This window comes from Notothenia rossii (genome assembly GCF_949606895.1).
Source record: "Notothenia rossii genome assembly, chromosome: 9".
Taxonomy (NCBI): domain Eukaryota; kingdom Metazoa; phylum Chordata; class Actinopteri; order Perciformes; family Nototheniidae; genus Notothenia; species Notothenia rossii.
Window position 1 is genome coordinate 51,874,009 of NC_136907.1, and position 22,786 is coordinate 51,896,794.

General features: G+C 41.0%; 2 protein-coding genes across 3 annotated transcripts in view; both read left to right on the forward strand.

Moving 5' to 3' along the window:
- Nucleotides 1-668: 668 nt before the first annotated feature.
- Nucleotides 669-7,038, forward strand: LOC307019320 (3-keto-steroid reductase/17-beta-hydroxysteroid dehydrogenase 7-like). Its single transcript, XM_079650114.1, has 9 exons — nt 669-844; nt 1,809-2,012; nt 2,101-2,193; nt 3,877-3,991; nt 4,163-4,339; nt 4,990-5,094; nt 5,859-5,915; nt 5,998-6,096; nt 6,867-7,038. The coding sequence occupies exons 1-9, from the start codon at nt 810-812 to the stop codon at nt 6,984-6,986; spliced, it is 1,005 nt and encodes a 334-aa protein (XP_079506240.1). The 5' UTR covers nt 669-809; the 3' UTR covers nt 6,987-7,038.
- Nucleotides 7,039-8,693: 1,655 nt separating this feature from the next.
- Nucleotides 8,694-22,786, forward strand: part of serbp1b (SERPINE1 mRNA binding protein 1b) — a 35,666-nt gene continuing 21,573 nt past the window's right edge. Inside the window, exons 1-4 of one of the 2 annotated variants that reach the window (XM_079650110.1) lie at nt 8,694-9,095; nt 14,385-14,565; nt 14,838-14,978; nt 17,408-17,479. In XM_079650110.1, the coding sequence (XP_079506236.1) occupies nt 8,837-9,095; nt 14,385-14,565; nt 14,838-14,978; nt 17,408-17,479 (653 nt within the window). In that variant the 5' untranslated portion in view covers nt 8,694-8,836. The remainder of the gene's footprint in view (nt 9,096-14,384; nt 14,566-14,837; nt 14,979-17,407; nt 17,480-22,786) is intronic. The other variant, XM_079650111.1, reaches the window with a different exon arrangement.

A 22,786-nucleotide genomic window follows, 5' to 3' on the forward strand; every position in this document is an offset into this window, starting at 1 on the left:
GTAAGTCGCTTTGGATAAAAGCGTCAGCTAAATGCAATGTAATGTGATGTAATATTTGGTTACAAAGAACTCAATGGTGCTCTTGGAGGAGATTCAGGTGATAAGGTGTGTGTGTGTGTGGGGGGGGGGGGGGGGGTTACCTTGGTTGGTGATTGGCTAATGGTTACACAAGCCAAACAAATCGTTATGACATCATAAAGTGGCCAAAATCTGATCAGCTCATTTTCAGACAGGTTTTTAATATAAATGGATCAGGACAAAAAGAGAGGGGGTCTTTTTTCCTGAAACTTTCAGAATCTCTTTACAACGGGGGCCACATGTTTAAGTAAAAAAGACGTGAAAAAGTGGATTTTGCATAATAAGTGACCTTTAAAGCTACTCAGCAGTTCAAACTGCCTTACCAGCTGCAACATAAAGATAATGTACACATTATTGCACCACGAATTGTAATCCAATTGCACACAATCATTTTGAGATGGACATGACTTCAACTTGCCACAGTATTTTTGCACTATTACTTCGAATCTGTAATCGGTTTTGGACCGTATTAAAGACATAATCAATAATCAACATTTTCAGTCGTTGTGCTCTTTAGCTGTTCTGGGCCTCTTCGCTCTCCGTAGTGAGTGACCTGATTGGCTGGTTGTTTGTTGACATCCAATCACACCACGTTTCTGCTCCTACACATAGGCTAAAGTATCTCATTGGAATCGGACGATGGGCTGCTTCGTTTAGAGATTATTCACACCTGGTTTAAACTTTATTACGGTCCTGTCTTCGCTTACAGACGCTGCTAGCTCCGTGCAGACATGGAGAGAGTTGTCCTCATAACCGGCGCGAACAGGTAGGTCACAAAAACAACATTATAACGATGAAGAGACACTCGGTATTTAACATTGCTACAGATTGACACCTGCACGAGCTGAAAGCGTCACTGAGGGAGAAGTGCTTCTAAAATGGGATAAACTGAATGAACGTACCGATGTTTTACAACTGTTATAACAATGCTAGTTAGTTCAATCTTCTTTTATCCACAATGTTATTGTAAGTGCATCCATCACGTACACGTACAGATAACATTAGGGGAATTACAAAAAACCAGCAACCCATAGCCTACAACAAAATAAGATTGTAAAAGTACCTATACTACTATACTTATGTACCATAAGGAACATCATTATAATGAGGAAGAACCTACATTATTTATAATGTTATTAGATTTATTTTAATGCACAGGTCTGTGATTCTCTAATAATAATATGGGACTTGGGTTAGGGTTAACCCTTGTCTATATTTGTAACATACATTTATGCACCAGTTATGCATAAAATGCTAATTCAATTTTAAAGATATATCCACAGAAGGCTTTTTTTTCAAATGCATTTAAATGTATATGTAAATATGTATTTTAAATAATAAATAAAACTTGCACACAAAATACATCCAAGATACACAAAATCATACACAAATGAGAAAATACTGGTGTATCTACGGCGGTACTATCTGTGATTTATTACCTTCATCAAAAACATTAAAACTGTGTTACTTTCTCAATACACTCGTACAGAGTAGGTCTATTATTGGTTCTTACTATCAACATGCATTGTAAACATTTTAATTTAGATTTGTTTGAATTTGCGACAACAACCTGTTTCTGTATCTGCCTTTAATATTTATTTCTTCTACAACTGTAATAACAAGTCTTCTATGTTTACCACTTGTTTCACTTCCAAAGTCTGTAGGATGAGAGTCCTTAGGGGTGTTTGTTTCCACCCTAATGTTTGTCTGCCTCCTCTCACTTTGTCCAGCGGCATCGGCCTGGCCCTGTGTGAGCGGCTGCTGACAGAGGACAGCCAGCTGTGGCTGTGTCTGGCCTGCAGGAACATGCAGCGGGCGGAGGCTGCCCGCTCCGCCCTGCTGACCTCTCACTCCAACGCACATGTGGACCTCCTGCAGCTGGACGTGGGCTCTGTCCAATCTGTGCTCAGTGCTGCTCAGGAGGTCAAGGCCAGGTACTGACACAGTGATGTCATGACACTGTTGATATACCTTCACTCACCTGAATAGTGAACTGAGGTTGACCTTTGTGTTTATCTGCAGATACAACAGAATTGACTTCCTGTATCTAAATGCAGGAATCATGCCCAATCCACAACTGGATTTGAATGCTTTTTTCAAGGGTCTGTTCTCCAGGTTAGTCCCAAAATCCAGTTCCTAATTTACTTTAATTTGCATCCTATAATATTTGTAAGTGGGTTTGTATGAGGAACGTAGCACGAAGGCAGTTTGGAGATGAAGACAGGAGTACCAAGATTCAAATATGTTATTGTCATATGCACAATAGCTACAGAGTAGATTAGCAACGGAAATCTTAGGCTGCAGTCGAATAGTCCATTTAGCTTAGGAACCTTCCTAACCGAGTGAAATGACCCGGAAGTCCCTCAGTGGCAGCCATGATAAGTGCCGTTCGAATTCTCTAGATGATAGGAAAGGAGGTTTCAAACTTCCTTTATAACCTCCTTTAGCTTAGGAACCACTGGACCTCCCTAACCGAAAGGAGAGGAGAAAATGCTGCCCCACAATGCCTTGCAGCCGCAGCATTTACCGTCACACAAAAGTCGGCCGTTCACGGAAACAAACGATTATGACGGAGAAATGATATCATGAAAGTTACGGTGCTTATTAAGCATTTTAAAACGTATGTGGTAAGTTGCCAAAGTGCTTTGTTTTGAACGTTCATCAGTATTATAATCAAAAAGAGAAATATGAACGTTAGTTTTTACTGAAATTATCAAATAAAGTCAACATTTCACTGAGCTGTGTGGGGTTTGTTCAACTTTTAAAAGATGTTTGAATGGTGATATACACAGTGATAGATGTTAAGGACTAACGTTTATAATAAATACATTTTTATTTATTTTAAAATCTTTTCATAGTTCATACAATCATACGTATTGGGATCATTTGTATTAATGTGGACCGAAGGGAGAAGGTGACGAGCATAAATTTCACTTTCCTTTTTTATTTCAATTCCAACTTTGGTCATGAAGAATATGTTTCTCTGTTGTCCACGTTCATAAAGCATAAAACAACAGCATCAGAGCACGGTGCAGAGTCTGTAGATGAGTTTACAGTAGTCCCTCGTTCTTAATAAACATCCATGTTGTAGTCCGTTTTTTTTCCATTGTATAGAAAACTGTAGTTTCCATAGTTTCCCCACATCAGCAGATGCACAAAATGACATCCGCTGGCGCATCATAAACACGTCGGATAGTGAAAGTGCAGTCGGATTCTCTAAAGTACCGCAGTCTCTTCTCCTAAGTCCTTTTGAATTCTCCTATCCACTATCCCTTAACCCCGTGACGTTTCACTCAGAGGTCAAGGAATAGGAGAGAGGGTTAGAATTTAGGAGCTGATTTTTGGACAATTCGACTGTAGCCCAAATCTTAAATCGGAGGTTCCTCCAACAATGCAACATATATATAAAATAATAATAATGTTAAGGACCTTTATAATAAAAGGGAGCCTTTTATAAAAATAGTGCAACAAGAAATTGAAATTAAATCAGGTAAAATGATAGGCAGGAATCTAAGCAATGTACTACTGTGGATCAGGAAGTAAGTACAAGAAAAGCCCACTTAAAGAAAACAAAAAAACGTTAAAGTCTATCTTATTTGTTTATTTACAATTGTGTCACCGCTTAACATTGCCGTCAAACAGCAACTATGAATAACTATAATTTGGTAATAAATTGAATATGGATAATTACCTCATACAAACACACTTCTCAACATCAAATGTTGTCCTTAAAGTTTGATGGCTGTAAACCCTGTCCGTGTCCAAGCTGTTCTGTAACACTTTCTCCTCTCTCTGCAGGAATGTGGTCCGAATGTTTGCCACAGCCGAGGGGATCCTGACCCAACAGGACCGCCTCAACTCAGACGGTCTGCAGGAAGTGTTTGCCACCAACCTCTTCGGTCATTTTCTCCTGGTACACCACAGATATGAAATCTAAAATATAACAAAAAAAACTTTAATCTGACATTGTAGCCTATATACAGTCCTGAATACTATATGATGTTACAGTATAGTTATTTAGTATTATAGTTGTACATGCATAAAGTATATATAGTGTATATAAGTCATGTACCGTATGGTGCAGATCAGGGAGCTGGAGCCGCTGCTCTCCAGGCTCGTGTGGACCTCCTCCAGTAACGCCCGCCGCTCCGCCTTCAGCATGGAGGACATGCAGCACCGAGAGGGGAGGGAGTCTTACAGCTCCTCTAAGTACGCCTCAGACATGCTCAGCCTGGCTCTCAACAGGCAGAAGAACAGCCAGGTCAGTCCATCAGAAAGTCTGCACACTACCGATTCAGGAGTGACGTTTGACACACACTCCAACATTTAGGTTGGTCACAAGGTCATTATAGTGGCTGCAGGCAGTCCTTTTCTTTAAAGAAGTCTTAGCAATTTTTAACAGTGTAAAAAAGTTACAATGTGGTCCCGTTTCCTCTAGGTGGCGCCAAAAGGCAGGTTTGTTAGTATGTTAAAAAAGTATGTTCACATACATTTTTTTACTCTATCAACCATCAAAAGCAACTGCTATCATTCCCCGGATGTTTCCCTTTATGTTTGTTTTCTTTAAACTCTTTGTTTTGTTTGTTGAAGAAGACAGTATTTGTTTGAGACCAATGAATACAATTATAGCAAAATTAATTTTTTTGTTGGTTGACGGGGTAAAAAATCTGCACTGTGAAATATTATAGTTTTAGATCTCCTTTGGATATACCAGTAGAGTTAGATTTTTTTAATTGACCTGCAAATAATTTTTAATTTACCTTTTTTTTTAAAGCATAAAATAACTTTTAGAACTCTCACCACTCTTAAAGCACTATCAACTTTCTTAATTAAATAGAAAGTTATTAACAATGTTCATCAGGTAGATCGTAAAAATGTTCCTGAAATAAATATGTTTTCTCTCTGTGACAGGGGCTGTTCTCCTCTGTCATCTGTCCCGGGCTGGTGATGACTAACCTGACCTACGGGATCCTCCCCTCCTTCTTCTGGACCCTCATCATGCCCGTCATGTGGCTGGTGAGTGAACCTACTCATCTCTGGGAAACATGATTAGAATCGCATATTATGGAGCCATAGGAGTGCCATAATAAAAAAATATTATTATTATAAACAAATATTATAATGCATTATTTCTTAAAATATGTGCTTTTTGTAGATAGATTGCTCAAGATTTTTTAAAGCAAAATCAATAGAAAAAAGAAGGAAAATAAATACTTTATTTATTTGTTTAAATACATAATAATACATACAGAAAGAAAAATAAAGAAATGTGAACAGAATGATAATGCATTTAATTATCTTTTTGTTGGGTAATCATTGTTTTATTTGTTTATCTTTACATTATTTGTTATTTACCTATTTATTATGTTTTTCTGTCATTAAATGTTTTCTCATATTTTTTGTTTTTATGGCGCTCCAAGGACTCCATAGAGTTTGCACTGTATAATGGTATGGGATGTATTTTCAGAATCAGAAATCAGAATCGGAAACAGGTTTATTGTCAGGTAGGTTCGCACATACTAGGAATTTGACTTGATGTCATGGTGCATACATAAAATATAAAAAACAAGAAATCTAATATAAAACAGAAAATCTTTTACACCGTAATAAAATACAGTTAAATAGCAATAAAATAAAAATAAAATAAAGCAGTAATTTACATGGAAATAGAATGCTATGAATGAATTTTTGCATATAAACTATGAAATGTGAAATCAGAATATGTGCAGAAAGGAGTATGACATTGTGTCATTGACATTGTGACTCTCTGTGCTTAATAGATAAGGATCTTCACCAACACATTCACGCTCACACCACACAACGGAGCAGAGGCGCTGGTATGTTGCTGTCAGTACGAAATAATGTACACATATCTCTAAAAATGAATTCCTATAAACACGACGTCCTGCTTTTTAACAGCACTGGCTGTTTCTACAAAACCCTGAGTCTCTGGACCCCAGAGCAAAGTATCACAGTTTAACATCAGGACTCGGAACAAACTACACTCAGCCTCGCCAGGTGAGTAACCAGAGACCGGCACAGAGAGACATCATACTGCTTTACGTGAAATTTAAACAAGCTGAACCTGAGTACAGTGGAAACCACTTACAGTGATCACAGTAACTACTACTACTACTACTACTACTACTACTACTACTACTACTACTACTACTACTACTACTACAAAGCTAGTGCCAGACATATTTCTTTACAAAACCTGTTTAAATAATTAGCTTATAATAATAACAATATAATCCTCTGCTTACAGGGTTCATTTTGTGCATTTTCGTACATTAGACCACATACAATTTGACATACATATATTTTTATTGTTATACTAATGATTGAAAGCGTAGTTTATTTTTAGGCCTGTTCAAAAATATAGAAATGCACTGACAAGTTGTGGCTCATTAGCATTTTTGCACAACTGCTGTTTCTTTATTTGTAAACAGCACAATATGTGTAATTGAACTAAAGTAGGCTATATTTTAAATACAGTACTGCAGTGATTTAGAATGTATTTGAATCAGAATATCTTAACTTTTTAATGTATATACATTTTATTTATTCCGAGGAAAAATGTTTTGTGAGTTGCTCCAGCTTTGAATTATATAAAAGATACATTTAAAGAAATTGATTACTAATATTTATATAAACATAAGAAGCTAAAGTAAAAATTCCAATAAAGGTTGAAATCAAATAGACTCAAATACAAATATTTATATAAACCTAAGAAGTGAAGTAAAAGTGTTTTTAAGTCAAAATAATGTTTTTCATTCTTGTCTCAGATGGACATCGATGAAGGAACGTCCGATGTCCTCTATTCAAAACTCCTCGAGCTTGAGAAAGAAGTCCGAAGGAAACAGAGTGAGGAAAATGCCGACGAGGAAATTTGTGCAGTGAAATAGTGAGTCATTTGTAATGGATCATTTTGCTCTGAATAAAGTGCTCTTATTCATTCTTGCGTCTCGTATCACTGAACAATGTGTCTCTATTGTCTTTTCTACATAAGTACAATTCCACAAGACTTTTCTTTGCATTTGCCCTTTCTGAGATCAATAACCAGCAGAGGTCTCTCATGGTGTAACTAAATACCACCAACGCTGCTGCGTCTTCACCTGATATCTGTATCATGTTCTTCTTAAGCGGGCTTCTAACCTTACAGACTTGAATCAGCTGTTTGCTTGTAAGGTCTGGTTTACCTCCAGCTCTTCCATCAGCTGTCACCAGGGTCTCCTTTTACCACAGATCATACATTATGATGTGGTTAGCTGAAAGGCATGACATGCTCACTGATAAGGTCTTTAACAGACACATGCAGGGTAAAACAATTCTTCTTTTCACAAGCTCTTATGCACAAGTTTTGTTTTACTGATATTTCACTGAAATTCAAAAATATAACTGCTTTGTGGTAGCAAAAATAGGGCTTTGGAGGCTCAACTGCTTAATGTAATTGTGTTTTGCTTTAGCTGCTCCTGGCACACTGGTTTGCAAGATGATTGCGTTTTTTTTGTTTTAATAATAGGAATATAAGAGAAAAATATACATGACGAATGTGCATCAGAGGCCTTCTTTTAGCCATTTCAGAAAAGTAACTGAACTTTAATCGGTGAAATGTTCCAAGCGCTGCTTTTTCTTGTTTATCAGCAACATTAGGGAACAATTAATTGCCCGATTTTCATTCAACTTTATTAAACAGTGTAGCATAGACCAGAGGCATATAATATAATGTATATAAATGGAATCTATATCTATATGGCGCTGGCATAGACCAAGGAAGAACCCATTTATTTGTGAATTTATGGAATCAACCATTCTAGGTTATTTCTTTATTTGATTACACATTTTGACTGGATGGATGTTCTCGTAAATGAAGCGCTAAGATGAAAATTAGCAATGGTCATAAACACGTGCCCTGGGCCTGAATAGAGTTTCACTCTTGTTTTTAAAATCAATGACATCCATTGGTGAAAGAAACTGGAGTTACATGGAAAAGTGCCTGAATATGTCTTAATCCAGTGTGACAGCTTCAGTATGCTGAGAGCTGTCTGTGCACAGGGCGGTCTTGTCAGATATTGTTCCGCCAGCTGTTGCTCAGCATGCCCCTGCTGGCTCTAAACACAACATTTGCTGCTTTTTATAAACTGACAAATCCCACTTAATCTTATGATATGTGTGTCTGTAGCAGCACAGAGTCAATGCTACAAAATACAAGGACTTGAACACATAATTGTATAGAATCTATAGAGTTTATATGATTCGGTTCAAGTTTATATCTTCTTGGTCGAATGCACTTATTGTAAGTCGCTTTGGATAAAAGCGTCAGCTAAATGTAATGTAATGTTTATTTAAGTAATGTAGATTAATAGAGATATTGGTTTATGATGTAAATAACTAAGTGACACTTCTTCAGCCAAACCATGAAATATGTAATAGTGTTTTGTTCTGTACAGCATCATGTACTTTGGACAAAACAGGACCAGCATACTATGGAAAGCTTCCCCTGCATATGACTTCCTCTCAGAAATTAAAACCCGGATTACTGTAGGAGGATATAAAAGCACATAGTTACATAATGTAAATAAAAACATTGCAGCCTCAGTGTGTTCAGATTGGTGCGCTGTGCACGATGTCCCGGATGGTGCTCGCACCGGAAGAGAAGGGGCAGCTCTCCCAGCCATCTTGTGGCAGCATCCAGCGAATTGTTCGCATCAAACCTCGTAGAATCGGAGGTGAATCCCGTTGAAGGGGCGCCATCATGCCCGGACATCTTCAGGAAGGCTTCGGCTGTGTCGTAACCAACCGGTTTGACCAGTTATTGGACGATGAGTCCGACCCGTTTGAGATCCTAAAAGCGGCGGAAAACAAGAAGAAGGAGGCGGCCGCCGCCGCTGGCTCCAACAAGACCGCAGCTCAAGCCGCGAAGCAGCCGAAGAAGGAGTCACAGAAGGACAGGAAGAACCCGCTGCTGGACAAGAAGGACGATTCCCAGGCTCCGGTCCCACTGAAGAAAGAAGGTAACACAAGCATTCACCTGCTCTTTAGCTTGTGAGCAGTGCATGTTTATTTTCATCTTTATCCTATAAACTGTCATGTACATCTTAGCTGCTTTAGCTGATGCTGGACTGAAAACAGAGGGGTCAACCTGACAGACCGAGGTTAGCTAGAGAACAAGAGGAGGTTGCACCGTGGGTGGGGGGGGGGGGGGTTGCGGGTACACCTGCACTGGACCAGAGAGCCTTTGAGCTGGCACGGTGTCCCGCAGCATCCTGCAGGACGGTGCAAGGCTCGGGTCCGCTGGAGGATGGGCACTACGCAGCTCCGTTAGCGGCTGCAGGCAGCGGGACGTTCACCTGCGCAGAGAAACCAGACAGACGGCTCTTTGTTTGCATCTGTCACATTTTTTACTACAGTGAATTTAGATTTTGTTTAAGTTTAGTCCTCTAAAATAGAGTTAACAAACCGAGGTAATGAAGAAGGCCCGCTGTTAGCCTGTGTTGTTATTAGTGTGCAGTGAGAGCTGTTGTTTAAGCTGCTGGATGGAGACAGTGGGAGCTTTGCGTGACAGATTGATCTTTCCTGAACGTTTAAATATCACTGCCATTAGGAATATAAGAATGATATTATATAAACTGTGCTTACTGCCACTTGAAATACCTCTTTTTTTTATATAAAGCAACATAATAATTCCATATATATTTTCAGCGCCTTTTGCACTCGGCAATATTTTCGTACTGGCTAAACACTCCGTTGTGGTGTTGTTTGCAGTTGCACCGGCACAGGCTATACCATTTTTTTTTTTTTTTTGGGGGGCCCCAATAGAGAGGCGAAGTCCTTTATTTCGGAAAAAGTATGTATTGAAGTCAAGAGAGAAAACGTATCTTTCGATCCCGTTTGAATTGTGCCATGAATTACAAAAAAAGTTTAAAAAAAGTCAGTTTGTCGAAAAACTGTTGAAATATAAGACTATGAAAAATATGCAACTAGAAAGACTACAAATCCCAGAATCCCGGCTCTTACGGAACCGACCAACTCCCCTTTTGTGTACGTACAGCTCTCAAGTCAACGACTTGTAGTGATTTTCACCTCTTTTAATACTTTTCGCCTCATTCTGAAACAAAGAAGTGAAATGTGCCAACGTGACGGCCGTCTTGGTGTGTGGTGCGAGACGGGAGATGTAGTTCATTGAGCAGTTTCACACAAAAAAGTGTTACTTCACAGTTTCACGACACATTTAAAAAATGTTGACTTGCAAAATTATCTTTTAAATTGACAAACATCATACGTGTAATTTGTGGCACAATTCAAACGGGATCGAAATATAATCTTTCTCTCGCCATTGAATGCAACACATACTTTTTCCGAAATAAGGTCCCATGGAAGTCCCCCGGAAAGGGAAGGACTTTGCCTCTCTATGGCATTGACCGGTTCATGCAGTCTTCAAAGTAACCAAGCAACAGGTCGCGTTAACCGAATATATTCCGTCTATGACGGAATTCTTTTGACAATGACGGAAAAATCTGAAAGCAGTCCGTCATTTTGACGGATTAGAACCTAACTCAGAACAGCGCCAAAGTTTCCCCGCAGCAGTGCTCCGGTGTTATGCCCTTATGTCGTTTCTAGACCTAACCCCTAGTTTCCACCGGGTCCGTCTGCGTCGCGTAACAGCTGCTCCGCGGTTTTGGTCCGGCCTCCTCCGGCGTCATACCCTACCGGGCACGTTTCAGAAGCATTTCAGAAGCGGAGCGTCTTGCCTGCCGGCTCGCAGTTTTAGTTGATTTGGGCATATTTCCTGGACAGACTACTTTGTACAGACAAAGTTAATAATAATTTTAATATCCCAGTTATAAACGACATGAATCAAAGATGTGTTGCTGTATTTTAATGGTAAAAAAATTAATTCATCATCATAATTATTCTATATATATTTACACAGTGCCTGTAAACCGGAGGAAAACGCTGGCATTTCTATATATGCTCTGAACGTTCCACTTCCTGCCTGCCCGACATTATCTTACGGCTGCATCGCGTCGAAAAATAGACTTCAATCCTATTTCGAGCGGAGCCCAGCGGCGAGACGCTTCTGGGACGCTTCTAAGCTGTAACGCGGCGCGTCTGGTGGAATAGCACCCATTGACTAGAGTGGCCGCGATCCCTGCGGGCGCCGCGGCACAGCCGTAACGCGACGCAGACGGACCCGGTGGAAACTAGGGGTAACTTTGCCGCACAAATCATCTAAGGACAGAGGGTGTCGTATTGTCATTCTCATATTCTGTACAAACTGTGAAGTCCACTGAGACAAATGTAACATTTGTGATATTGGGCAATATAAATAAACATTGTTTGATTGATTCAAATCATTGAAATGTCTGGGATTTTGTGCTTTACGCTGTGGCGCGCTCCCGCGAGGTGCAGTGGGCATGCACAACACATCACCAGTGCTAAAACAGCCAGGAGGAGAAGCTGGATTTGGCTGTGCCCGGCGGTGGTCCAACAGTTCCCCCAAGGGCCCCAACCGATAGGGGACTCTATGGCGCTATTGAGACCCCCGACGCCAAGATCAAAAGCTATATTATAGCAACCGGTCCATGTAGGCCTACCAGCCCATTCCCCAGAGACAAACATGAAGGAAACAGGTGTAATCCTCTTCTTAGTTTGCTGTGTCGTTGTCAGGCTGTGGTGGTTTGAGGCCAAGGCAGGCTGTTGTTGAAATATGACATGTGGCGCTTCTCAGTGGTTGTGTATGTCCATCATAGGCGGCGCTAGGGGGTGCTAAAACTCCCCTAGGATAGCCATAGCACCCCCAAGAAATGTATGTCATAATTTGTGTGTGTGTGTGTGTGTGTGTGTGTGTGTGTGTGTGTGTGTGTGTGTGTGTGTGTGTGTGTGTGTGTGTGTGTGTGTGTGTGTGTGTGTGTGTGTGTGTGTGTGTGTGTGTGTGTGTGTGTGTGTGTGTGTGTGTGTGTGTGTGTGTGTGTGTGTGTGTGTGTGTGTGTGTGTGTGTGTGTGTGTGTGTGTGTGTGTGTGTGTGTGCGAGAGAGAGAGCGTGTGTGCGAGAGAGAGAGCGTGTGCGCGAGAGAGAGAGAGAGCGTGTGCGCGAGAGAGAGAGAGAGAGCGTGTGCGCGAGAGAGAGAGAGAGAGAGAGAGCGTGTGCGCGAGAGAGAGAGCGTGTGCGCGAGAGAGAGAGAGAGAGAGAGAGAGCGTGTGCGCGAGAGAGAGAGAGAGAGCGTGTGCGCGCGCGAGAGAGAGAGAGAGAGCGTGTGCGCGCGAGAGAGAGCGTGTGCGTGCGCGCGCGAGAGAGAGCGTGTGCGTGCGCGAGAGAGAGAGAGAGCGTGTGCGTGCGCGCGAGAGAGAGAGAGAGCGTGTGCGTGCGCGCGCGAGAGAGAGAGAGAGCGCGCGCACCGGTGCCGGGGACCGTGTTGTTAGCATCTGTTTAGCTAGCTGCACTAACAGATATAAGGAGCTGTTTCTACAACAAGGTGAAGGGAATGTCCTCACCTCTCAGACTGAGGGACTCAGGTGAGGTAAAGAACTCGCTGAGTGTTTAGATAGTTAACTTTAGTCTAAGTTATCTCAGTGGGTCTCAAACGGTTTGGTCACGATGTATGTAAACAATTATTTCTGAGGTACACCTTCATATGATCATTATAGTTATAAAACAATAAGAGAATAAATGAAAAACAGTTATGAAATACTATATGACAGTAAAACAAGAATACAGTTTAAAAGGGGAGTGATTTGTAAAATATCCATAAAGAAAAAGTAAATCTGTTTACAGTTCTGTTTCATATCAATTCAATTCAAAACCTTTATTTATCCAGGTAAAATCCCATTGAGATCAATTATCTCTTTTTCCAGGGAGACCTGCAGATGCATATGGGTGTTGGCCCAAAACAATATTTGCACCGGGGCCAATCACAACCTTGTTACACCAATGGTTGTTTGATATATTATTTATGTATACATTTATAATGTCTGCATTTGGGCAGGCAATATGAGGAAAATAATATAACAATATGCAAAATATTCCAATAAAAAATTAACCAAATAATATATATATATATTAAAGTGTACTTAATTGTGATTGCTACTAAAATGATACAAATTGCTTGTTGTTGGAAAAATAAAAGGACATTATTTTATTGAATCTATCAAAAAATTGAACTCGACACAAAATAAACAACATGAAAAAAAAAGATTTGAACTGCAGTTGTAAGTTGTTATTGAAAAGATGCAGTCTTTTGTGTTGTGTTTATGCCACCATTTTACATTGCGATGAAAGTGAAATACATGAGTTGCAGCCCTATTCTTTGCATAATACATTTTCAATATTCATAATAACCTTTGTTGTCCTTTTTTAAATTCTTTTTTGGCTATTTCTATCCAAGTACTTAAAAAACATACCGTAATTTTCGGACTATAAGGCGCACCTGAATATAAGCCGCAGCAGCTAAATTGAATGATGTGTACATATATAAGCCGCACTGGACTATAAGCTGCAGGTGTTTTAATGTTTAATTACCATATGTAAGGGTTCGTGCACAGAGGGGATTGTCGGGAAAGAGATGGCTGTTTGAGGAAGCTCCCATTTATTAACATTTCAACAAACAAGTTGCATATTTGCATAACGTATTAAAGTGTTACCATTTAGTGCAATAGTAGCTACAGAACATGTACTGTGCTGTGTAAACTGTACTGAATCACATAGCGTTTCAGACACACAAACTTTTCAACTTTCAAACTTAAACGGTGCGCTCCCAGCGCACGTACCGGCAGTGATCTACAGCAGTGGTTTTCAACCAGTGGTACGGGGACAAACTGTCTCGCTCTCGTGATGTCTGTCTGTCTTGCTCTCGTTCTGTCTCTCGTACCACTCTCGGTTCCACTTTTACTTTTGCGCGCTACCTGTCTCACTCTTTTCCGGCCTCCAGCTTTTCCTGCTGGAGCCCGCCGCTTAAAGGTGGGGGGCGCGGACCGGCCATAGAGCCCATAGAGTTAAAGGTGGTGGACTGTAACCTGTAAAATCCATAGATTTAGGAGGTCCCCTAGTGGCCGTTAGCTGTAAAAATCCATAGATTAGCCGCACCGTTATATAAACCGCAGGGTCGAAAAATGGGAAAAAAGGCGCAGCTTATAGTCCGAAAATTACGGTACTTCATTTACCCACTTTTTCTTGCCCAATAAAGTGTTTTCTAAAAAACAGCAACTGCTGACTGTCACCGGCACAAATAACTACAATAAAGAGTTATAGTACTAAGAAAAATCACTGCCTTCTGAAGGTTTGACTCTATGCTCCTGATCATAAGGTATCAGGCGAGTGGGCCGAAGACCAGACCAGCAGGGCCAGCCTGGCTCCCAGAACCAGGGGGGGCAGGGTGAAGGGCGACCTGGAGACAAGAGGCCGGACCGGAGACCTCCTCGCGAGCGGCGCTTTGAGAAGCCGACTGAGGACAAGCCTGAGGGAGGTGGAGAGTTCTCCGTGGACAAGTGGGTAGCTGTGATGAATAACCAAGTGCACATATAGACAGGCTGATAAACTCAAGGCTGTCTGCCTCGGTCACACAACCATGTGGGGGTGTATGCATGGATTAAGTGTTTGATATAATCTGAGCTCACTTAACCTCAACATCACTGCCGTCTGTAATTTATGTGAAGCTTTGTACTTTCACAGGCATTAAGAGCAGATATGCATCTCTGTCACATGAGCTTAAATGTTGATCACGACTGATACGGTTTATTTTTATGTTTTTGTCCATTAGGCCTTCTGGAGACAGGCCCCCCAGAGGGCGTGGTGGCGGACGGGGTGGGCGCGGTGGAAGAGGACGGGGCATGGGCCGGGGAGAGGGCTTCGACTCCCGTGGCAAACGAGACTTCGACAGACACAGCGGCAATGACAAATCGTGAGTCAGCCCTCAACTGAGACCTTAGCAGACCAGTGGATGTATAAATAGAAATGACTACTTACAAAAGCATCCCATTCTTGAATCTTTATTATCAAGAGGTTGCTTTTGAGCTCTTTAACGTCCAAATGTTGCCAGGACCAAGTGGCACATAAATAAGTGGTGATGTCAGGATTTTGTAGTCCGACCCGGAAGTTATCGTATTAAGGTGGTCCCTTGTCAAAAACCAATGTGATTTTTGCATCAGATTTTGGAATTCTGCAAAAACTGTGGCAAACATATGTTTATGATTATTGCACCTATGGTAAAAGCAATCTTCAGAAGTAAAAAGCTAACCTATAAACAAACTACATCACGTCTACATGACTTCATATAATTCGCCACCGCTAAGCTAAAGGCGGCTAATGTTCTGTGTTATGACTTTAGTCTTATTTAGCCAAGTGGCTAAATAAGACTAAAGTCATTACACAGAACATTTAAAAATGTCTTCAACCTGTGTTAAACACAGACCTTAAAGCTAGGGTAGGTAATTCACCTCAGAAACACTTTTTGTTATATTCCATGGAATGCTCTTAACATTCTGATAGCAATAAATAAATTAAATGCTTTGACAATAAATACATAAAAAAATATCATCTGTGGTAGCCGTAGTACTGTAAAAAGCACGACCAATCATCTGAGCCGGCCCAGCTAAAATAACTGGATGGCCTACCTGCCTGTCAGCCTTCCATCTGTGCACAAACTTATCTCGTGCCCTCATTGGTCATGTGCGCGTTCGTGTGTGTTGGAGGAGGGGCTCTGTAAGGAAGTGGCAGATTTTTTTCGGCTGTGTATTTTCAAATTCTAGCGCACTCGAGCTGGTTTCTCCAAAATTACCTATCCCATCTTTAAAGGTCACCTATTATGCAAAATCCTCTTCTTCATGTTTCTTCTACATCACCATGTGTCCCATCTTCTTCATGTCTCTTCTACATCACCATGTGTCCCCTCTGTGTAAAGAGATTCTGAAAGTTTCAGAAAAAAAGATTCTCTCTCTTTTTGTCCTGATCCATTTATATAAAAACCTGTCTGAAAATGAGCTGATCAGTTTTTTTGACTTGTGTAACCATTAGCCAATCAGCAGCCAAAGTATTATTAAGTAGCCTTATTCAGCTCGGGACGCCCTGAACTCGAGCCGAGGGCGTCCAAAAATATTAATAATTCGAGAGAAGATCGAGAGTTTTTATCACTTGAATAGACGAAAAGGAAACGGGACAAGGACATCCCTCTGTTGGAGGGGCAAAGGAGTCTGGTGGGATTCTTTTCGGAGTATTGAAGATCGTTTCCCCGACATCGAAGGTGCTACAGGACAACACGGAACGTGCGCGATTTGGACGCAATGAGCGGGGTGGTTTTAGTGGAGCACGCGCGTGAGCTGCGAGCGCCGGGGCCTCGCAACGGCGATACTGAGGCTCCGTGGTAAACTGTGGTAACATGAAGAGCCGTTTGGGAGCCGAAACAGCCGGCGCTTTAAGAGAGCCGAGCCAAATGATCCGGCTCACTAACGTAAAACGACAGTATCTATAAGGGACGGCTCAAGTCAAAATTCAAAACACCACCCCCCCCCCCGCTCTCGGGGTGGACGGCCTCTCAGCCCTGGTCTGGCGGAAACACTGGTTTCCGTTATCCGATAATTACTGGCAATTTTTTAGCATGAAAATCTGTTAAATGCACACATATTTATATCCCTCCGCTCATAATGTCCGCTTTGGTATACATTAAAAACCTGATGCAGAGGGGATGTGCTGAAGATTATATATTTCTACTGGCTTCACAAACACACAGCATTGGGTTGTGTGAGTCACAGACGGTGAGCTTTTTGTCTTGGGATTGTGTGGGATTGTTTGTTCCGTTTTTGGACCGAGTACAGCGCTGTGAAACTTTTTCACATAGTTTGTGTAATATGGGTTGGACTGCAATTGGATTTGCAAGGGATAAAGTTTCTTAGCAACTGCCAGCTGGTACTGGTAAGATAAATGCAGGGAGAAAAACCAGACTGCCAATATTTGCAGTCAATAATTATTATTTGTATTCATATAAACGAAAGACTGGATTTTTTGTAGAGCAGATCTCAGTGGCGCAAACCTACCACTTGCGTTGCGTTGTGATAAAAGAATGATGATGTCATTCTTCCTATGCCTGCTGATCAGTTGGTTTAGGTCAATAAACACACATCATATTTGAGCAGAATATTCACCATGTGTCAGATTATTAAAATCTTCCAGGAACCAATTAGTTTCTAATGCAGACACCCCGCTCTGTTAAGCTTCCTTTGAAAACCAAATTGAGGTCAAGGGTTGTTGTTGCTGGTAGAATGGACTGTTCATTGTGGGCTGAGTGTATGTTTAGGCAGCATAAATCAGTGTGTGTTTTCTCTCCGTTTGCTCCAGCAATCAGAAAATCGAGGAGAAGCGCAGCGGCAGCGGCTCGCACAACTGGGGCGCCGTGAAGGATGAACCGAGGTGAGGTTGAAGAACGGACACACGGCCTGTTTGTCTGTTCTGTCTGCAGGATGATAATGCACATGGGATATGTGTTCATATGATGCTTGCTGCGCGTTTCAAATAATCCAGTTTTAACGGGTGCATTATTTACTTTTGGGTCAATGCATATGTGACCTGCTCCATCGAAATCAGTCGCATTGACCCGAAGACACATTTTGAGTTGTATACACTGTTGGAAAGAGGAGATTCCTGGCTTTCTAATGATATCAGGATTGTTTTTGTACTCCAAATATTAAGCAAAATATGTCGCATTATATAATGACTGTCACTGAGTCATCATTTTGAGAAAAAGGCCTTCACAGTTTTCTCTTCTCTGGAATCCATCGATCTGATTGATTATTAGCTGAGCAAATGATCAAAATACTACGGAGGGAAGATATTTTCGTTTGGATTACTAGTCTGGGGGAAGCTCGTGTGTGTGTGTGTGTGTGTGTGTGTGTGTGTGTGTGTGTGTGTGTGTGTGTGTGTGTGTGTGTGTGTGTGTGTGTGTGTGTGTGTGTGTGTGTGTGTGTGTGTGTGTGTGTGTGTGTGTGTGTGTGTGTGTGTGTGTGTGTGTGTGTGTGTGTGTGTGTGTGTGTGTGTGTGTGTGTGTGTGTGTGTGTGTGTGTGTGTGTGTGTGTGTGTGTGTGTGTGTGTGTGTGTGTGCGCGTGTGTGTGTGTTTTTGTCTTTTTGCGTTTGTGTGTATTGCGTTTGTTTCCCGGGGAAAACCCTCACGAGAAACACCGGCTGTTGTTATGCCTGCTGTGACGTTACATTACTCCGTTCTCCGCTTGTAATTATGCCGTTACAAGCTTCAAAGTTGTAATTAGCATCTGAATTTAGCGAAACAAGTTTAATATTCTGAAAGGCCAGACTTTGTTTAATTGAAATCAGATGAAAACAAACTGTAACGGACCCTGCCGTGTTATTTATGATTACTCTATGCTTACATTCATAATGTCAGCCGGAGGGAGGGGGGGGCGGCGCTGCGGAAGAGCAGATTGCCTGTCATCTTCCCTTTACAAGCTTAAAGAATGTATTTATCGTGTGAGTTTGGAAATAAAAGTTGCGTATTCTGAAAGCCAAGACTTTGTTTGTTTAAAATCAAACAAAACACCCGAACTCCGGAAAAATAGTTTTTTACGCAAATCCACGTTTATTTTGAAATGAGCCGTTGCGACTTCCGACTGATTTCGATAGAGCGGGTCACATATGTGATCATTCTATAAAGTTCACAATGAGTTTTAACTTCAGTAACTATTGTAAGTGTTTAATACAACTTGATCAAATATGTTCATCACTAGGGTTGCAATGGAAATATCCAAGGTGGGAACTTTCCATGGAAAATAAAAGGGTTATCTGCTCGGGCTGTATTTATATAATGTGACGAGCTATGTGGTGAGTTAGCCATTTAGCAAGCTAAAGTAGCCATAGACACATTTATTGCTCTGTCATTATGAAGTCAATGTTATGGCTGAGTAATAATAACACTGTAAGGGTTTAGATTGGTTCCCCATTAGCCCCTTGTTGTTGAAAAGTTGCCTTTTAAACTTTAACTAATCGTAAAAAGTTATTTGAAAAAGTAAGATTACAAAAACTGAGGCCATGTTTAAACTTAAAGTTTAAAAGTGAACAACTTTAACAATAAATAATGAAGGGGAAATATTTGAAATTCCTCGGTTGGTTACATCCCTCGTAGTAACAGCTTGCTTGATAAACTAGCAGAAGGTGTAAACAGGTTATAAACGGTGTACTTTGCTTTAGGCTACTTTTTAATGCAGACTGAATAACATTAAATATTAAAAGATATTCACTCCAGCTTTACGGTCAAAACTAACAGGAAACATTTAGTGTTGTGGCTCAGGGAGTTAATGTGCTGATCTAGCAATCAGAGGTTCAGAGGGTTGAGGTTTATTCCCCCCCCCCGTAAGATATCGACCCCCAAACTGCTCCTGTAGTCATATCCAGTGGTGTAGTGGGCGTTGGACGCGGGGGTACGCTGTACCCCCACTTATTTGGAGCATGATCTTTTTAGTCTAATAAATATAAAAGCATTGCCAGTGTTATCAGTTGCAAGTGTGTATTTGTTGTAATAATGACAAAAACATAATACATTTGACTGTAATTATATAAAAAATAAAAACGATTTCCTTAAAAAAATTATGATTCGTCATCACGCTCGCCGCCCGCCGATTTTGCGGCAGCTCTTTCCCTCTAACACTAACGAAAAAGCTCCTATAATGGCAGGCAAACATTTTTTACTTGACTTATTTTCCAAAAAGAATATAATTCACAAGAAGAAAGAGGCGAGCATCACCAAAGCTACAAGTGAAGCTGCTACTAGCACTACATCATAGTGCTGCACGATTAATCGAAAAAAGATCGTGATCTTGATTCAGACACCTATGCTATCTCATTTCTAAATTACGGGGATCCTATGACGTCATGCTGATTTTTTTTTATTTTAATTATTTTGCTTCTGAATAATACCAACTTGCAATGTCAATCATACTGAAACGATGTAAAGCAAACATACTCTATACATTTAACTAGGGTTGCCAGAAACTGACCATGATCAAAATCGATTATTCGGCAGCCCTGGCGAATAATAATCGATTATTCGAAAGAAAAAGAAAAAAACTCAGACAAAAGGAATTCCGTTGTTTTCTTTACTGGAACATGTTTAACAATACAAACAAAATAAACTACAAATAAACCAACATCAACATGATGTTGTTGTTTTTTTAATTATTTTCTAAAGTGCCTGCCATTGCCTTTACTTGGAGATGCGCTATGCGCAGCAGTGCTGCGTCTTTCTCTGTAACCTCTTTGGCGTGCTTCGCACTCAAATGCGAACGTATTGTTGAGGTTGAGCTGTGATAGACCAACGTCTTTTCGCAGAGCTTGCATTTAACTTCCTTTGGACTTGTAAGTTTGAAGTAGTTCCACGAGGAGGAACTCTTTTTACCTGCCTCTTTGTTCATCTTTAGTCGCACGTGTGAGGGAGAGGGGGGGTGGGGGCGGGGTCGGTGTGTAGCGTGCTGCAGCAGCAGTCTGCTCTGCACGCAGGCTTCCTCCAAGTTTACAGTAAAAGAAAATGGTGGTGTGACCAATGGCCATTTACAATTATTAATACTTATACTATTATTAGCATTAGTCTATATTTTGGTTGAAACTAAGTCCGAAAAAAACAAAAAAAACAAATAATAATTAAAATATATATAAATAAAATCGATTTTTTAAAATAATATTCGATTATGGAGACTGTAACAAATATTCGAATAATCGAATAATCACTGGCATCCCTACATTTAACATTAAAGTACCATGATCGCATGCAAATGGTAGTGTTCTGTCTGTCTCTCCTCCTCTCATGCAGTGTTAACGATGCAGCCACTAGTGTTGCCAGTTTTTGCGGAAGGAATAAGCAACCAGGTCTATGAAAACAAGCGCAAAAGAACATGAGCACTTTAAACCTATATATGTTGGGTCGGCTATTTGAAAATAACCTATCTACAAGCTTACAACCGCAACAACCATTATTACTTACTACCAAGCAACTTTACAGAAAGATAAGCCCAATGTGGCTTTTAATAAGTATACCTGGCAACACTCACTGACTGCAGCACGTGAGGGCAGGAGCCGGCAGTATTTTTACAGAAGCGTTAGCATTAGCACTGATTAGCAAAGAGTGACGAGAGCGACTAGTACAAGGAAAAAAAGAAATGAGTGACACAGAAATGAGTGACGAGGAGGTCGAGGTCAATGACAACAACACCGATGAAAATTCCTCTGGCGAGAGTGAGAGGGAAGTTGTGCTTGTGCCGAAAAAAGGACCACATTCATCCAGAGTGTGGAACTTTTTTGGATTTGATCCTGATGATGAATTACAAAAAGTCGTCCACTGTAACCATTGTTCTCGCATCGTCGCAACGACGTTAGGTAACACTACAAACCTATTATATCACCTGCAACGTCACCATAAAATACAGTATGCTTTAGCAAAGAAGGACAACCCGGAAAAAAAATGTTTAGTAACTTAAGTGCATTACTCCCTGTAACAAACAGGTTGGTGTTGTTGTACAGTAGTTGGGTATCCACTGTGGACAGGTGCTACTGCAAAGTTTACATTTTGTTATTATAAAGCTGCAAACATTCTTTTTTTTATGTTCAGCACTCAGGCAGCAGCAATATCTTTTATTTTAGTTACTGTATTTTTTGTTACCAGAGAGACTTGAGTTTAAGTCAAGCACTTTGTTTAAAGCCACAGTAGTTGGCTGTCCAATTCATTTGAGTTGTTCTATTTTTTTGCTACAAGAAACTGAGACTTGGATTTAAGTCAAGCACTTTGATGTTGATGGTGTCTGTTTTAAAGCCATAATAGTTGGCTCCAGGTGCCACATTTTGAATAGTAATGTTTGTTCAGTATTCAGCAACTACAGACTAAAGACAAAGTTATGTTTTTTGTTACAAGAGAGACAAATGTTGTCTGTTTTAAATTCATTGTACTCACGTGACGTCTAAGAGTAAGAGTGTGTGAGCCTCTCCGCTCACACAGGGTTCAAATCAGGATGGAAAGAGCAGGTTGGTGAAACACAGGCGTTTATTAACTCCAAACAATAATATGCGCGGGTCTCAAACGTTGCCCGGGTGGGAAACTTCACAGGTCCTTTGGCGACCTTCCAGGATCCCGCCTACTGCATAACAGACCAGAACCAGGTTACGACATGCTTTTCTTCATGCACTGATTACCTGATTCCGATCAGCTGTGTGGCCTCCGGCCGAGCCACTCCCTTCACTCCAGCAGCCAGCGCCCAAACCACACCCCGCTGCCACAGAGTGCAATAAATATTTTCATTGAAACGATGAGAATCGTGTGAGAATCGTGATCTCAATTCTTATGGAGGAAAATGGTGATTCACATTTGAGCAAGAATCGTGCAGCACTACTACATCATCAGAAGAGCCGCCTAAAGACGTGGATAATGCTAGCACTAACGTCAACGTTAGCTGCGCTAGCAACGTTCCCCTGGCTAGCTCAAGCTCACCTTTCCCAGAGGTATGGACAGAGGAGATGTGGCGGAGGAAACAAGAGGCATACCCGTGGATAGACTGCAAAGCCGGGAAACTGGGCTGCAAAGTTTGTTTTGGATTTATCAGTCTTCAAGTGTGTGTGTGTGTGTGTGTGTGTGTGTGTGTGTGTGTGTGTGTGTGTGTGTGTGTGTGTGTGTGTGTGTGTGTGTGTGTGTGTGTGTGTGTGTGTGTGTGTGTGTGTGTGTGTGTGTG

Bases quoted from the DNA above. Each gene is read 5' to 3' on its own strand.
- LOC307019320 (XM_079650114.1), top strand. From the start codon at position 810: ATGGAGAGAGTTGTCCTCATAACCGGCGCGAACAG. The intron at 2,013-2,100 runs GTACTGACACAG...GTTTATCTGCAG, and splicing joins GCTCAGGAGGTCAAGGCCAG to ATACAACAGAATTGACTTCC. The intron at 2,194-3,876 runs GTTAGTCCCAAA...CTCTCTCTGCAG, and splicing joins TTCAAGGGTCTGTTCTCCAG to GAATGTGGTCCGAATGTTTG.